General features: G+C 43.3%; 1 protein-coding gene across 4 annotated transcripts in view; it reads right to left on the bottom strand.

Annotated features, from left to right (window-relative positions):
* Positions 1 to 16717, bottom strand: part of SYNE1 (spectrin repeat containing nuclear envelope protein 1) — a 464259-nt gene that overhangs the window by 9344 nt on the left and 438198 nt on the right. For all 4 annotated transcript variants that reach the window (XM_049695244.1, XM_033404753.2, XM_033404761.2 and 1 more), the window contains 10 exons: positions 15670 to 15861; positions 14439 to 14772; positions 11824 to 11892; positions 9859 to 10001; positions 8067 to 8193; positions 7086 to 7297; positions 5321 to 5521; positions 3908 to 4036; positions 2153 to 2365; positions 1022 to 1114 (listed from right to left, as the gene is read on the bottom strand). In XM_049695244.1, the coding sequence (XP_049551201.1) occupies positions 1022 to 1114; positions 2153 to 2365; positions 3908 to 4036; positions 5321 to 5521; positions 7086 to 7297; positions 8067 to 8193; positions 9859 to 10001; positions 11824 to 11892; positions 14439 to 14772; positions 15670 to 15861 (1713 nt within the window). The remainder of the gene's footprint in view (positions 1 to 1021; positions 1115 to 2152; positions 2366 to 3907; positions 4037 to 5320; positions 5522 to 7085; positions 7298 to 8066; positions 8194 to 9858; positions 10002 to 11823; positions 11893 to 14438; positions 14773 to 15669; positions 15862 to 16717) is intronic.

Below are 16717 nucleotides of genomic sequence, written 5' to 3'. Positions count from 1 at the left end.
TCTTCTAGAACAATATTAAAATTCTTGGTAGATTAAAAATAACGGCAGTGTGAGATTATTCTGTGTAGAGTGATGAAGACCCAACAAGTTAAGCACTCAAGTTAAATGAAGCCTAAAATTGGACTCGAAAAGCCAGTATTCCTTCACATTCTTAAACTAGGATCTATAGGAAACTAGTGAATGTAGTAAAAAACAATCCTAAAAAGATAATAACATTTATCAGCATAGAACTTAAGTGTTTATAACAAGAAAAGTACAAATGAAACCAATACTTCTAAAAACTAAGGAAAATGGAATGATAATAAAAATGAATATAATCATAAAGCCAGACCAAAAAAAGGAACAAAACGGAAAACAAGCTTCTAATTACACAGAGAAATCAAGGTAGAGAGGGTAGCAGGGGTCAAATTGGTCTTTTTCTCCTCATCGTGTGCCAGTGAGACAGCCCCCCGACAGGCCTGGCGGGTGAGTCACCTTGAGTTGTTGCCATTCTGGGGGCAATGCGATCGCCCCAAACCTTCAAGGCCACCTTCGGGAGTGTCTTTGCTTGAGGGTCAACAGAACCTCCATTTGTCTTATAAACTCAATGGTCTCATGAGATGCTTGCAGTTTTGTCCACCTCTGGCTGAGGCACCCTTTTAAGTGGAGCCTAATTTTTTTGGGTGGACTGTGGCGGAGGGGGTTTGAAGGGAGGGGCCACCAAAGGGACAAGGGAGCACTGCTCTAGAGATGGCCCTGCGAGCACGAAAACTAATCTGCCTCCCTGCATACCAACCAAACGCTGAACCTGATTCTTTTGAAAAACAGAACTGCTCTTTCCATTCCTGAGTACATGTGGGGAGGGTTTGAGGCAGGGCTGAGGAAACAGAGCTTCTCTGCATCACTGTGTGACAACCCCACGTTGTAGGGGGACTCCTGCTTTGCAAGGGGAGAGCCCGTGGACCCTGCGTGAGGTACCAAGACTCTCACGCCCCAGTGGTCCCTCCCGTGGGCCAACTGAAAATGACCAGTGGAAAGTTACCGTTTTCTGCCTGTTTGGGCTACTTCTTCCTGATGTAGGACTCACAGATCCTGAGGTGTCCAGTTCATCAGCAGAAGACCAGGAAGACAAATCCTACGTGGGAAATAGATTCTCTTAATGATTCCATGTCCCAGAGCCACGATGGCTTTGTGATCTGCAAGTACTTCCCACCCCATCCCTATCTATCCCTCAACCCATTCCCTGGGAAAAACAGAATCAGATGACCGCAGGAAGAACAGAACCTAATACTTCTAGTGCGTTGGGCTTTCCAGGTTGTGAGTCTGGCCCTTCTGGAAGATACAGGCGGAGCTTTGTTATTACTGGGCCGCTTGGAGTTTTATTATTTCTTAATGACATGGACGGGAGAATGGGTTGAAGTGAAGGGGGTAAAGGAATCTGCCTTACAGCTGCAGGGCGCTCAGGCGGGAGAGAAACCAAATCGTTTGCGTTAGAAACAAAAGATTGTCAGTCACCCAGGAGCCTGCCTTTTAGCATCAGAGAAACTGTATTGCTGCTGGTACCGCTGTTATTGTGAGTAGGTGGTTCTTTTGCCTGCAACATGTTTGTGTGTTCATAACAGATTTCACAATTGAATGTTTGAAATCTTACCTGCAAATGCATTTCTTAAAACCAACAATATTACCATGCAGTAAATTTAAAAATAAATAACAGATAAACAAATAGATAAACAAATAAAAGTGAACACTGAACATTTTGTATGATTTAACCGCCAGCTAAGGAGACTTCATACCTTCTAAGGTTTGAATATGAAACTCATATGCAACAATTGGTTGTGACCTACTCTCGCAGTGTTACTGAAAGCACATGAATTCTTAAATAAACTGGGTAAAATAAAACGCCACAGTAGTGGTGGTAATAGTGTGATGGTAATAGTGTCAGCAGTAACAATTACAGGAGGTTTTTTGGATGTAACAGAATCAAAAGTAGTGTCCTATTATAAAAGTTTTTGAGTTACTTTTTAATTTTGAGCCAGACTTATAAGAGCAGTGATTGAGAGGGGACACTCTAGTCTCACAAGTACTACATTCAGAGTCTCTAAAATGGATAAAGATGGTGCTTGTTTGGTCTCCTGTAGGACATGCTACACAATGACGTCTGTTGAGAGCTTACCTGCTGACTGCTTGACATGTCTAATAACTTCTCCAGCTCCTTGATATGATGACTGACCTCCTTCAGGAGAAGTTTGAGCCGATTTCCAATCACATGCACTTTTTCTTTGGCTTCTAAACAGTCTGTGCCTTCAGCATTCACCAATAGTTGGCGAGACATGTCTTGCAGTGAGGCCACTTTGAGCTGGGATTCCAACAGCTCATGCCTTATTTGCTATGAATATCATAAGAAATATTTTTCTAAGAATTTTCAATAATTCGAGAAAGTTCCAAAGGTACACAATGACATCATTTTAACTTAGTGGACAATTAGACCTGAGCATCAGAATGCTGTGCTCACACAAGGACAGATGCAGCAGCCCATGACATTTGGGAATCAGGGACCTCTGTTCTAATCCTGCCTCTGCCCAAATGTATCCTATAAGACCCCTGAATCTTTCTGATCTCAGTTTTCTCATTTGGTAAAATGATGACATTAATTCCTGCCAGGTCCACAGTAAGTATCACTGGAAGGTTCAAACTGGTGAATGTACGTTGAAGTATTTAACATATAAAGTGTTATGCAAATGAGACATAAGCTATTCTTTTAAAAAGAGAAGTAAAACATTAACATATAAATATAGAAAAACTCAAGTATGTGGAGGTATACTCAGATAGCTATTCAAGAGTTTTAAAAAGATATATGGGTGATTCATCACTCACAACTTAAGGTCTGAGGTCAGAAGTCTAGTAAAAATTCAGCTGCATAGCTATTTCCTCCTGGTTTCTAAGACCTTTGTGATACTGAACTAAAAGCTGACAATTCTGTTAGGTCTGTGTGAGCGCTAAATGTTAAGAAACAGCATTTTAAAAATACAGAAAGTGACAAAATGCAAATCATTTTCTCCTAATGGAACTCAAATATGCTTCTTTATCTTCTATAAAATCACTTAAGCACACCGCACATTATATTGTCCAAAGTTCTTTTCATAAGAATCTATACAGAAATCCTGTAAATTTCCTTTTGAATTTAACACTAGAAAAAGTTTCTTGCTCCTTGAGAATTGGTTTGTTTCCTTTTTGTCAGGTAATAAAAATCATTTAACTTTTCACGTTTCCCTTGTTGTCTTAGCTTTCAGAACACTTGGTGCTCAGGTTAGTGTTGAATCCGTATACTTAATTCTTCTTAAGAAGTCTTAACGGTCTCTATTCTAATTCCTTTAATTATCAGCCACCCAATATATTCTTGGGATGTAGATTCAACACATACAGTTTAAATTAAAAACAATTGTAGGGCTTCCCTGGTGGCGCAGTGGTTAAGAGTCCGCCTGCCGATGCGGGGGACACGGGTTCGTGCCCCGATCCGGGAAGATCCCACATGCCGCGGAGCGGCTGCGCCCGTGAGCCATGGCCGCTGAACCTGCGCGTCCAGAGCCTGTGCTCCGCAACGGGAGAGGCCACAACAGTGAGAGGCCCGCGTACCGCAGAAAAACAAAGAAACAAACAAACAAACAAAAAACAAATGTAATCTGCCAAAGAGCTGCCTTGATAAAAACAAGCTAATTAAGATGAAGACCGTCTGAGATTTTTAGATGAGCAATGGCTTTAGAACCAGATTCTAAAGCTAATAGATATCATCTTCTATGTACATGTTTGCTTCACAGAGATGGGAAATCATGAGGGGTAAAGAAAGACTAAGAGATTATAATGTAAAAAGTAAATAAGTAGTACCAACTATATAACATAACCAGATGCTGTCCAAGTCCACACATCTTACCGTAAGCTGTTTGAGATGGTCCTGAAGTATCTCTGCATCAAGGTTAGAATCAACCGGCACGATTTCATTTTTCCTTCTGTCAATGTTCTCAAGCATAAGAAGCAAACCATGACTCATTTCATGGAAATCCTAAAAAAACATGGAGCGTAAAATCATTTTGAATGAGACATTTTTCTTTCCCTCATAGCTTAAATATCCATGCTTTACAATTCCTACCGTTGGTTTTAAGACCTTATACACAACTCCTTTCTAAGGAAGGCACTAGAGCTGTCGTAATTATCTGAGTTCATGCCCTTACCAAAAGCATCTAATTTATTACTCGAGGGAAAAACTAGACATAAGGAAAATTGGCATCAAAATGCTTAATTTCTAGGGCTATAATACTACGTAGAGGGAAGCAGCTCTGCTCCTTTATCTTCCTCCTGTATGCAAATCTTCCCATCTTTGAAGGCCTAAATTCAATCCCATCTCTCCACGCGTCCAAGTGTTCATTTATTCAAGGTATAGTTACAGAAGATCTCCGACGTGGGAGGCGCTGTACTGGGAGGCAGTGCAGGGGTGAAACCACAGCTTGGGTACCTGCTTTCAAGGAGCTATTATTATTCCTGGGGCACCTATAATCCTGGGAAACAGGCTTCCCATCCTGCTCAGATTATAACCCAAACTCCTGGCCAGGACCCACCAAGCCCTGCATGATCTGCTTCCTGACCACCTCCCAGATCTTTCTCATCCCTTCCTTCCTCTCTGACTACTTCTCTGATCACACTGGCCTTTCTTCTGTCTTTGAAGACACTAAGCCCTTTCCTGCTTCTGGGACTTGCCATCTGCTTGACCTCCTTCATGGCAACATCTTTCCAAGAATCAGCTCAAACATCCATAGAACTTCCCCAATCACCTTCGCAAAGTGCTTTTTTCGTTACCCTTATCATCAACATCTGTGAGTAGCTTGGTTAAACATTTATTTGCATTTTTATTGTCTGTCTTCCCCAACAAAAGCAGAGGCTGGGCTGTATCCTGCCTGCCTAGTGCAGTATCTGTAAACACCTGGCAAATAATTGTGGTCTGAATGGATGAGTAAATATTTGTAATGCTCACTTGGATGTCCAAGAAATGTCTTTCTATGTGCTCAGAAAATAATGAATAAAGAATGAGTTGAAGGAGGAACGGTGAGGCTGAGATAAACGTGTGGGAATAGTCTCTTGTTAGCTGTAAAGAAGTGGGGTCTTTGAACTCCTGGTCACATGTACAAATTCTCCAGTAAAATGAAAGCTTTGGGCACAAAGTTATCGCACTCAAATACTGACTTTGGAGAGTAACTGCATCCCCCTAGTGATCTGGATAAATCGAGTCACAGACTCAGCTACACTGGAAATGTTTGACTTCAGAGCGTGGCCGGCCCAAAGCCCCACAGACCTGACACTGCATCAGCGCGTCCTGGAGAAGGCCCCGCCATTCCTCCAGCAGGGAGCACACGCGGTCCCAGCGGCCATTCATCTGGGACAAGCGACCCTGCAGGTCCTGGCTCTCCTCACTGCCAGTCTGAGTGAACTCAGAGCTGCACAGATTGATGGAGAGGATGATGGCCTTGTGGTGGTCCACAGCTTTCTGGAGCTCCTGCAAAGAGAAAGGAGAACAATCAAACAAGGAAAATAACAATAAAAGTACTAAAGAGAAATAGTCTAAGACCTTTGGACATGCTTCACCCAAATTCTAACACCGGCCTTAGCAGGATGGCTGGATGATACAGTGGGTGCACACCATTGGGAACCACACTGTAGCTAAAAGAGATGGATCAGATGTGTACTTGACGATGCGAATGAATCTTCAGAAAACATGGTATAAAGTGAAAGAGAAACAGATTTATATGGGAGACAAAACAGCATGTATGTAATTTAAAATACATGTGCACACACAAATCCACATTTTTCATGAATATATACGGAAAAAGAATATGTGTTAAAATTTCAGAATGTTTGCCATGGGTTTGAGGAATTGGGATTAAGAAACAGTGGGGGAGGGCTTCCCTGGTGGCGCAGTGGTTGAGAGTCCGCCTGCCGATGCAGGGGATGCGGGTTCGTGCCCCGGTCCGGGAAGATCCCACATGCCGCGGAGCGCCTGGGCCTGTGAGTGAGCCATGGCCGCCGAGCCCGCGCGTCCGGAGCCTGTGCTCCGCAACGGGAGAGGCCACAACAGTGAGAGGCCCACGTATGGCAAAAAAAAAAAAAAAAAAAAAAAAAAAAGAAGTTTGAGCATCTGTGGGGAAGACTCATTTCACTGTTTGAAAATTTAAAACAAAACAACTAAAACAAGGCAGAAATACAGCACCCCAAAAGAAACAGCATACAGAGAAACCAGGGAGAAACAAAGGCAGTTAATCCTTGAGCCTGGAGGGCCCGGTAGCCCTCCTCTTCTGAGGAAGAGCACAGCTTGACGTTCTCCAAACAAAAAGGCAGGACCAAGAGACCTATTAAGAAGAAACTGAGCTCTCCATCCATAGTATGTTTACAAAAGTCTCCACATATCAATGCATTTCAACAGCTGGGCTGAGAAGGATTTTTAAGATCTAGAGAGGGAGTTAAAAGAGGTTATGTTGTGCACTACGCCCGTCCAGGTCAAAATCAAATGCAAACGTCAGGTGTTTTACTGCGATTACTCCACGGGTTTTGTTTGCTTGGATTCATTTCACCGAAAATTGCTTCTGCCACTATTATAATCTATTTCAGAAGTTCTGCTGATTCCAGAATGTCAAGTGGCTTCCTTGGGTCTCCATAAACTCACACGTATACGATCTGGGAGGGGACTCCTCTCCAGCTCTAGATATAGACTTGTAGGACCCTGGACATAGCTGTATTTCCTTTAAAAGAGGTTAATTAGGTCCCAGAGGTACCTGGATGTTTCATGAAACTTTAATTGGTCATTTCTTAGCTACCAATTCATTAAATCATGACTATTTTCATGGGGCTGGTTCTGCAACGCAGTCCAGCTCTCAACCCTTCCAAGCCTTCCTATAAACACTCTGATCTGGGGTGGCTGGGGAAGCGTTCATGTCCGTTTGTGCTGACCATTCCCCCGCTGCTGTGTGGCTGCACAACAGGCCAGGGCTAGTGGTTTCATCTGACCGGGCACGCCACGTGGCAGCGTTCTGTCCGGCGCTGCGGGAAAGGCCAAGGGTAGCTACCTTGAGTTTTTTGATCTGAAGCGCGATGGGCTGGATATCAGTGCTGCGCTGCCGGCGCTGAAGCTGTTCCAGGTCCTCCTCCGTCTCCTGCAGCCAGGTCAGCACGCGGCTCAGGTCCGAGTGAAACTGCTGCCACCTCTGGGGATTCTGTTTCCTCCTCAGCTCCTTGCTCAGGGCCTGCGCCTGGAGGAGCTCCCAGCGGTCAATCACACCTGGCAAGACAGCACACGCACAGGATAGCGAGGGATCATCCTCCACGGAGAACGTTTAGGAAGTGTTTGAAACCTACATGAGTGGCTAACTTTAAAACAGCAACAGAAAGAGAGTAATGCCTCTGGGCATTTCTGTTGCCGTCAGCTGTAAATAACAGTATGGTGGCGCTTCCCTGGTGGCGCAGTGGTTGAGAGTCCGCCTGCCGATGCAGGGGACATGGGTTCGTGCTCCGGTCCGGGAAGATCCCACGTGCCGCGAAGCGGCTGGGCCCGTGAGCCATGGCCGCTGAGCCTGCGCGTCCGGAGCCTGTGCTCTGCAACGGGAGAGGCCGCAGCAGTGAGAGGCCCGCGTACCGAAAAAAACCCAAAAAAAACAGTATGGTGGCTGTGTTTTTTCTATCTGCATTTTTAATGATAATGGAGAAAAGATATTAACTACATAAGATTTAACATTGTAAGGAGCTTTAAGAAGTAATAAGCATGAAAGTGGGTGAAGATAACATTCAACTCTTGGTTTCCTTCTGCAGGAAAGCTCTGAGAGTGTACAGAGCACACACAGAAGATTCCTGACTAGTGATTAGAGACGGTGCCTTAAAATACATGGGACATGGGAAAAAAACCACTGTGATTATTTTCACCTCCCGCTCTGTCCCCAGAGATCATTGTAACATGGAGGAAAGTTCTCAGGATAAACCAGTGTAGAATGAGGTCAGTGGCACAGCGGAACTCGGGGGCAACGAGGTGCTTCGAGATCTTCTATTTCACTCACCAGCTGTTTGGGTTTCGGTGCTATTCAGGTTAACAAAGCCTGGAAAATGCTCCTCTTCCTCTGTCAGTTTGTGTTCCAGTCTTTTCACTGAGTCTATACTGCCGCTGCATTCACCCAGCAGTTTCATCTGTTTAGATACAGAAAAGAGGTCCCCCGTCACAAAATACTCAAATTGTCATGAGTGCAAGAACTCCTGGAGAAAATATCTTTGGAGTTCCTCAAAAAGGGCAGTAGCTGTGCGCTACTTCTCTATAAAGAGTAAGCCGCTCTGCTGAAAACAAAAAAGTCAAGTTCAAAAACATGCTTCTTAAACATGTGACACATTCATGTTTACATAAAGCAATGCCTTGAAAATATACTTGGCACACGTGGTTTTGCATAAGTCTCCAAAATTTCTTTTAAAATTTATGAATCAAAACAGACTAAACCGATCTGGGATTTAATACTCAGAGCCCCCAGCTGGCAATACAATATATAGTTTTTGGCAAGCTGCCCCCTTTTTCTTCAACTGAAGGGCGGGAAGAGTAATATTACCACAAATCTCAAAGGGACATTTATTTGTATTAAAATACTTAAAAGAATAAAACAATATTAAAGCCAGCTGTTTCACGAGAAAATTTAAGCAATGGTTAATAGATACTAAGGGAATAAATTCTAACATCAGAAGAAAAGCTTCCAACTCCGTGTTTAATATCACGCACAGTATTCAAAGATTAAAAGAACAAATCATTTCAAGACACTCCTGCTATACTGATCAGAACGTTTTCTTTCAAAGCCTTTAACAAATTATATTGCTATTAAGTTACTTTGATTGCTTTTGATTGGTGTTAAGTATAACCTCAGTGATGTCAGCATGTTCATTGCGAAATTATATTTTTAAAAAAGAGGTTTCACTATGATAGAAGTCAGTAAAATAGGCCAAACTGGACAGGAAGTAAGCTCATGATTAATTAGTTTTCTGTGATTGTGAGGATATTAACGTTAGAGGATATAACCAGAATGGTTCTCTCTTCTGGTTTCAAAAAAGCAGTACGTGGGTGTTGTCATTAGGCTTAAGGAAATTAATTTTTCTTTCCTTTTACAAAGCGGTCTTTTGGGTATGAAAAGAAATGATATGAGGCATAGAAGAGATTTACTTTCAAATCCTCTTGCGTAAGTATGTGTAGGAAAACAGGTAATTCTCTGAGAAAAGTTATTCGGTCAGTAACCTAAGCAGAGCAAATGAAGTTATTACTTTACAAAAAGCTTCAACAATGGAGCTGGTAATACACACAATCTCTTGCCATCTTTTCCCCAAATCTCTCTTGTTAGTCAGAACCGTTTTCTCCAGAATGAACATACAAATAACAGAGCATTAAAAAAGTCCCAAGATCATCAAGTGAATCAAGACACCTAGGAAGAGAACTCAAACAATTCCGTGTTAGTAATCTACCAGCTAAACTCTGCGGCCCCAAGGATATCCTTGGTCAGAAAATCACCAGCTGAATTTGGAAAAACGCCGAAGCCCTTTCCAGAGCCAAAGCATTTGGTTGCTTTCAATTAAATGGATTCACTCAGTTCTCCGTGTAAAGGACCAGGCTGGTCATTAGGGTGGATCAGTGGGTCTGAGCACAGACCAGTTTTGCTCAAAAGGTAATCGACTAACAGGGTTTTGTTTTGCACACACATGAGTTCAAGGGCAGCTTGGTACGTGGAGAGCCGACACAACCCTCGTGCCACAGATGGACTGTTCTTTGTCACACGATTGTGATTACCAGGTATGTGTCAGGATCACGAGGGTCCGGATACTCACATAGCCTCTGTAGCTGGAGTCTAGCTCTGGTCCTGCGGGAGTTTTGCTGTGGATAATATTCTCCATTTGCTGCATCTGAAAGTGGCTGTCATCCAGGGCTTTGCCCAGTTGTTGGATCTGTGACTCCAAGGTGCTAGGATCCCCTGCAGTGTCGACCATAAGAATCTTTACAAGCTTGACATTCAAGGAGATGCTTAAGAAATTCTACAGCTAAGGCAGTAGAGAGATGGTACGTGTGTGGGTAATCATAGAGCACATTTAGGACCGACATGGTGGTGGGTTAGGAGTTCGAATTACCAGACCAATGAATGTGCTTGACCACGAGTCCAAGCAGACTGGGTGTTGCAAAAGGGGCCTGTGGGGGGTTCTAACAGCCCGTGCTTCTGCTCCCTCTTCTGGCTCATCCCCTGAAAACTGCGTGTTGTTAGCGTTCTAAAGACCTCAGGTGGTGGCTTCTGCTCCCCAGTAACTAGGAGGCAGTTACATCTCAGGCTCCCTCTGCAGTCACTTATCAAACAGAAAAAGACACACCCTCTCATTTTCCTTTCTGCATCTCAGTAGAAGATAGTGCCTCTTAAGTCCCAGGTGGCTGCGTCATTCACTTAAGGTGGGACTTCAAGGGAACCAAGAAAAGACTAGCTCAGGATGGGTATGGGTGGAGGTACCAAACTAGCAACGGCTTGCTTTTGTATGGGAAATCTCTGTACCTCCCTCTCAAATTTGTTCTAAAACTTAAACTGCTTTTAAGAAATAAAATTATGCAAAATAAAAAAAGATGAATAATGAAAAAAAAATCAGGAGAAAGCTAAGATTTTACCATTTCCATCCAGGTATGTTCTCACTCACAGCGTAGAACTTCTAGCTCATCTCCTTTGAGAGATGTGACATCCTTTTCCAAATTATTGTGTGTGTGTGTGTGTGTGTGTGTGTATTACAGTCTTTGAATTCAACAAGAACATTGATCATCAGAGTGAAGCTAGCACAGGGTGAAAGCAGAATAAATATTAGTAAGCTTTATTAATTGTTTTTTGGAAAAAAGACCTTCTAAATACACCCGGAAGAGGTTTCTCACTGGGAATCACTCAGGCAGTAACCATTTCAGTAATGCTACCTTACTTCCTGTCCTTTGCTTTTCTGCAAAAACCAAAGTGTAAACTAATAAACTCACAACTCAATATCCTATCACTGTGGTCAAACCCTATTCTCTCCAATGTCCTCCAGATTACTGACCCTGAGCTACAGTTTGTCTAGAGCAACATTAAGCAAAACGGGTTCCATTTTCCTTTCTTTAAGCCTTCTTGTTTCAGGAATAGTTCTGCCCTTAAAGGAAAATCTAATTCTTTTTTTTTTTTTTTTGAAAATCTAAGTCTTAAGATACTGTGGAATACATTCTCATGTCAACTTGCTTTATGGGGTGCTAAGACTTATTAAACTAAAAGTATAATATTTTAGAGCTGAATATCTGATTTCACCCCTTGTCTTATACGGGACCCCTGAGATCAGGAGGATGAACGGTGGGCCTGAGGTCACACATATAGGCTGGTAGACTTGGGACCAGATCCTCGAGCCCTGATTTCTCAGCCAGAGGTGGGTCTGCAAGCCCTCCTCGAAGTCAAGCAGCCAGACCTGCTACAACCAAGCAGGGCACTAAAGCACCAGTGCTAAGACTAGCGTTTCCATCTCCTATTTTCTGCCATTAATGGGCATCACAGGTTACACGTACTGAGAGTGATTACCATTTAGCAAGCTGAGCATTGCTTTATTGCACTTGATTATTGGAATGTTATTCTTGGTGTCGATCAACCAAATGTTTTGGTTTTCGTTTCTGAGACAGCAGTCAGAGAGGAAGTGCTGCCTCGACATGCTTTTGGCACAGAGCTGTGAGAGGTACAGTAGATGTGCTGGGAGAGAAGGAGGCTTGTTACAGGTGAGGGACAGAGGTGCACTTTAGCTTTTGGTGCCTACCAGAGGGATTTCTGATTGCACCTTCTGTGAGTTTAACATAGGCCTCGGGACTTTCGGGGATCGTTACATCTGCAAAAAGAGCACACGGTCTAAGTTGACAGCTAAGGTCTGGAAACCTTGATTCGCGGATGGCAGGAAAATAACTTTCTTAGGGAAAAAAAGGAAGTTAGTCATCCTTGGCAGATAACTCTTGAACATACAGAGAAGTCTGAGTACGATCACCAAAGGGTTCCTGAAATAAATCATAATAAGGGCTCACGTTGATTGTTTTATGAACCAGGTGCTGTTCTAAGCACTCATTTATCCTCACAGAAACCCTACAGGGGGCATGGGAGTGTTATTCTCATTTTATGGATGAGAAAACTGAGGTTCAGGGGAATGAAGTTACTCATCCAAGTTTCAACAGCTAGTAGTGACGTAACTGGGATTTCAACCAAGACAGTCAGGTTCTAGAGCAGCACTGTCCAATAGAAATAACATGAGCCACGTATGTTATTTTAAAGAGTCTAAGGGCCACAATGAAAAAGTAACGAGAAAGGGATGAAAATAATTTTAATACTTAATTTTACTAAACCGATATACCCTAATTCTAACATGTAATCAACATAAATAGTATTATGTGTATTTTACATGCTTTCCTTTGTGCTAAGTTTTTGAATTTTGTGTATTCGTGTAAGTGCATTTGACACAGCAAATCTCAGTCTGCATGGTCACATTTCAGTGTTCAGCTGTCACACGTGGCTGAGGGCTACATATTGGACAGTTCTGCTTTAGATGCAAAATGCCTAACTATTAGGTTGTACCATAAAAACAAAATAGAAACGAGAGAAATCCTTTTAGACAGTATTATACCCTTGGGGATCCAAATGTGAACCATCAGAAACAAGCAGAAATTCTCTTTTAGAGAGATGCATTTACAAGCGCTACAAATTGGCCTCTGATTATTGATTCTATTTTTACTCACCTTCCTTACAATGCTCCTCTTCCTCTGTCCATCCCTTCACTATATGTGTTTCTTGAAGTTTCATACTTCTTGTATCCCTTCATACACTCTTCCTGTGCGATCTCCTTCCTTCCCTTGGTGACCACTATGTGGAAAACTACCTAACTGGCATTTCCGGTTCCTGAAATTCAGATCCATGCGTCCATCTACTGCTGGCTTTTCCCCCTGGGATAGTCTACAGCATCTCAAGTTCAGGATGTGCACAGAGGGACTCGTCACCTCCCCCTTTCTCACTGCCCTGCCCCCGTGGCTCCACAGACACCCAGAACATTCTCTCCTGCTCATGGCCCTCCGAGTCTAGGACCACCTGCATCTTTCACCAAGGTGCCCAAGCCAGAAAATCACTTCAATCCCAATTCAATCAACCATCAGTTATGGAGGAGCCGTCTTATGATTTCTCATAGCTCTTCCATTCTTTCTATTCCCCGTGCTGCTTCCTTAGTTCAGGCCACCATCACATCTGTGTCCTGGATTGTAAAACAATTCCTTCTGGACTCTCTTTCAATGTGCCCTTCTCTAGATAGTATTGAGACAGGTTCTTTGGAAATATGCATCGGGACTTCCCTGGTGGCGCAGTGGTTAAGAATCCACCTACCAATGCAGGGGACATGGGTTCGATCCCTGGCCGGGGAAGATCCCACATGCCACGCAGCAACTAAGCCCGTGAGCCACAACTACTAAGGCGGCGTGCCACAACTACTGAAGCCCACGCGCCTAGAGCCCGTGCTCCGCAACAAGAGAAGCCACCGCAATGAGAAGCCCGTGCACCACAACGAAGAGTAGCCCCCGCTCTCTGCAACTAGAGAAAGCCTGCGCGCAGCAACGAAGACCCAACACAGCCAAAAATAAATAAATAAAATAAATAAATGTATTAACAAAAAAAAAGAAAATATGCATTTGATCACATTGCCTCCCTCCTTAGAGCCCTGCTGTGGCTCTCCATGGCCTTCATGATAAAAACCAAACTCCTTTCCATGACGAACAGGTTGCTTTATGACCAGGTCCTGGTTTGCCTTTCCACCTCCTCTTTGTTCATTCCATGCCTCCCAGTCTACAGCCTTGTCATTCTGGACAAACTCCAGGTGACCAGAAGCGCTGAGGCTAATCATAAATCCAAGATGGGCACGCTTTCCTTTCTTGCTCTGAACATTGCTGTGTCCTCCTGACCAACTCCTATTCATCCTTCAGGTCTCAGCTCAAGCCTCTTCCCTAAAGCCTCTTCTCAAAGCGCCAGCTTAGTCATCCCCGGGCTGTGCTTCCACACCACCATGTGTATGTTGCTATCCTAGTGCCAAACATTTCACAGCCGTTTCTTACTTGTCTGTGTTCCGCACTAGAGTGTGAGCTCTTTGAGAAGAAAAGGAACTGTGTATTTCCAGTACTTATAAAGTGCCTGTCGTGTAGTAAGAACATAAGTATATGTGGGATAAATCAGTGGCCACAACGCCAATTTTATATTTGCGAATCATGTTAATATCCAATTATTCATTTGTGTATAAGTTCCCCTAATGGGAGAAGGCAGATGATTCTGCTCGGCACACGGATTTCCAGTACAGTATCCACTCCTTTTTATTTTCTTTCAAGCTAGCATATAGGAGGAGCTCTTTCTTACCTGACAGACCAACAGCTCCCCTGAGATAGAAATCTTTATCTTCCTGACCCTCTTCATCCTCAGAGGGCAGAGTTCTGGACACAGCAGACTCCAGGTCACGACTGAGGTCATAGTCATGGTCCCACTCCAGAGGGATGGAGTCCACACTGGCTGGGGTGTCTCGCCCGGACCTCTCGCCCTGGAGGGGCTGGGCGAGTGAGAGGGAGGGGTTGGAGGCGGGCTGGGGGGAGAGCGCGCTGTCCGCGGAGGTGTCGCGCCAGTGGAGGTCCGACAGAGCTGCAGCCTCCTCCAGCTCCAGCTCCCGGTCAGAGAGGTCGTGCTCGTCATCTGGGAGCTAGAAACGCAGTCAAGCCAGCCCTGTTACCGCAGCGCTCAGCTGACCCCCTTCCCGCTCTGTGCTCCGCCTTTCACCAAATCTCAGCACTCAAGCTTATCGGGACCACATTCCTACCTCGCTGGGGGTAATTTTAAACTTCCTATCATCAAATAAATAAGTATCTTCTGATAACTTTTTTAAATGTCTTATACATGAATCTAGTAAATTCTCAGTTTTATCATGGAAAAATGGAAATAATATTAAGACCTACTTCAAAGAATTGATATAAGATTAAATAAAATGTAAATAAAGGCAACCTAGTACCTAATCTGCAACACAGTAAGTACAGAATGGCACATATCAGGAACAAAAGGGAATTACTAATAAAACCTTAGCTGGTCCTTTTATACCTTATAGTCCAGATACAAAATATATTTTATCACAGAAGATTCCAAATATTCTAATAATAGCATCTTGACCATGAGATGTGATTATGGTAGCAATTAGGGAAATGGAAGAGAAGAAAGAAATTCAACTAAACAACCTCATCAATTGAGCCACTGTTTACATTGCTCACTTTCATTCCCTTGTTTCTTCTAGAAGCTTCTTTATCTTCCATGGAAGATGTGTACCAAGTACGCTTCTAAGCTCTTTGTATGTATATATGTTAACTCATCATGCCCAAAGCAATCCTTTCTACAAGGTAGGTACTGTTATTAAACCAGCTTTACAACTGAGGAAACCAAGGCAAGTGACGTGAAGTAACTTGCCCAAGGCGACGTAGCCAGAGCTGGGGCTGGAACCCAGGCACTCTGGTTCCAGAGTCCGGGCTCTTGCCCACTCAATGATGTTACCTAAGTCCACATTATTAATTCTCTTTAGATTTCATGATAATGAAAAAACAATGTCACATACAGGCAGGCGAATCAGTTTCTTATGGTATCTTTCCACGCGCCCGAAGACCTCCTGACAGTAACGTCGGAGTTCATCCAACTCTTCTTCAATGAACGTGGCATCCAGGGGTTCACTCTTTTCTATCAGCTGTTCTCCTTGGGCAATTATCTGCTCAATCTTATTGTGGTTCAATGAGATTTCCTGCTGGAAGGCCTAGGGAGCACATATTGCACGTAATTTTTTATTGCTCACTTGGACATGAAGTAATTCTAAAATACATATTTAGAAAAACCATGTAGGGGATATTAAATTTACCATAGACAATGACAAGCCAAGAGGCTATGACTTTCTAAAGTAAAACATAAAAATTTTAAATCAGAACAGGAGGCAGAAATGGCATTGTTAGCATTCCATGACCAGAGAGGTGCCTTTCGCTAATAAAATTTACCACCACAGACGGTGCGGGTAAGAGAATCATAGGAACAGACATTCAAACCCATCATAAAGTTGAGAGCACTGGTGGCCCCTGATGAAAAGCAATGGTAAGCAATACAGTGCCACTGCAATAAATTTAGCATTTTAAAGAATTATATTGGATATTTTAATTTTAGATTTCCTGACATGTCAAACGTGACGAAGGAAAGCCATCCGAATGACAATGTCACAAATTCTTCTCAGATGATTTTTTTAAATTGTTTCAGGACATAAGCAGGCATGATTATAATTATTTGAAAAAAAGGTAATTCTGGAGGATTATTTAGACTCATTCTATATGATTCAAAACAGTTCAGCTACAGGGGACAAGTTTCAGGGGATAAATTTTAATTCAACACAAGAATAAACTCTGGAGAAACTTCCGTGGTGGCGCGGTGGTTAAGACTCCGTGCTCCCAAAGCAGGGGGCCCGGGTTCGATCCCTCGTCAGGGAACTAGATCCCACATGCATGCGGCAACTAAGGGTTCGCATGACAAAACTAAGGAGCTGGCGAGCCGCAACCAAGGAGCCCACCTGTCGCAACTAAGACCCTACGCAACACCCCCCACCCCAAAAAAGAATAAACTCTGGAACA

Source organism: Orcinus orca, chromosome 12 (assembly GCF_937001465.1).
Source record: "Orcinus orca chromosome 12, mOrcOrc1.1, whole genome shotgun sequence".
Taxonomy (NCBI): Eukaryota; Metazoa; Chordata; class Mammalia; order Artiodactyla; family Delphinidae; genus Orcinus; species Orcinus orca.
The sequence above is the reverse complement of the archived record's forward strand: the minus strand, read 5'-3'. Positions and strand labels throughout refer to the sequence as shown.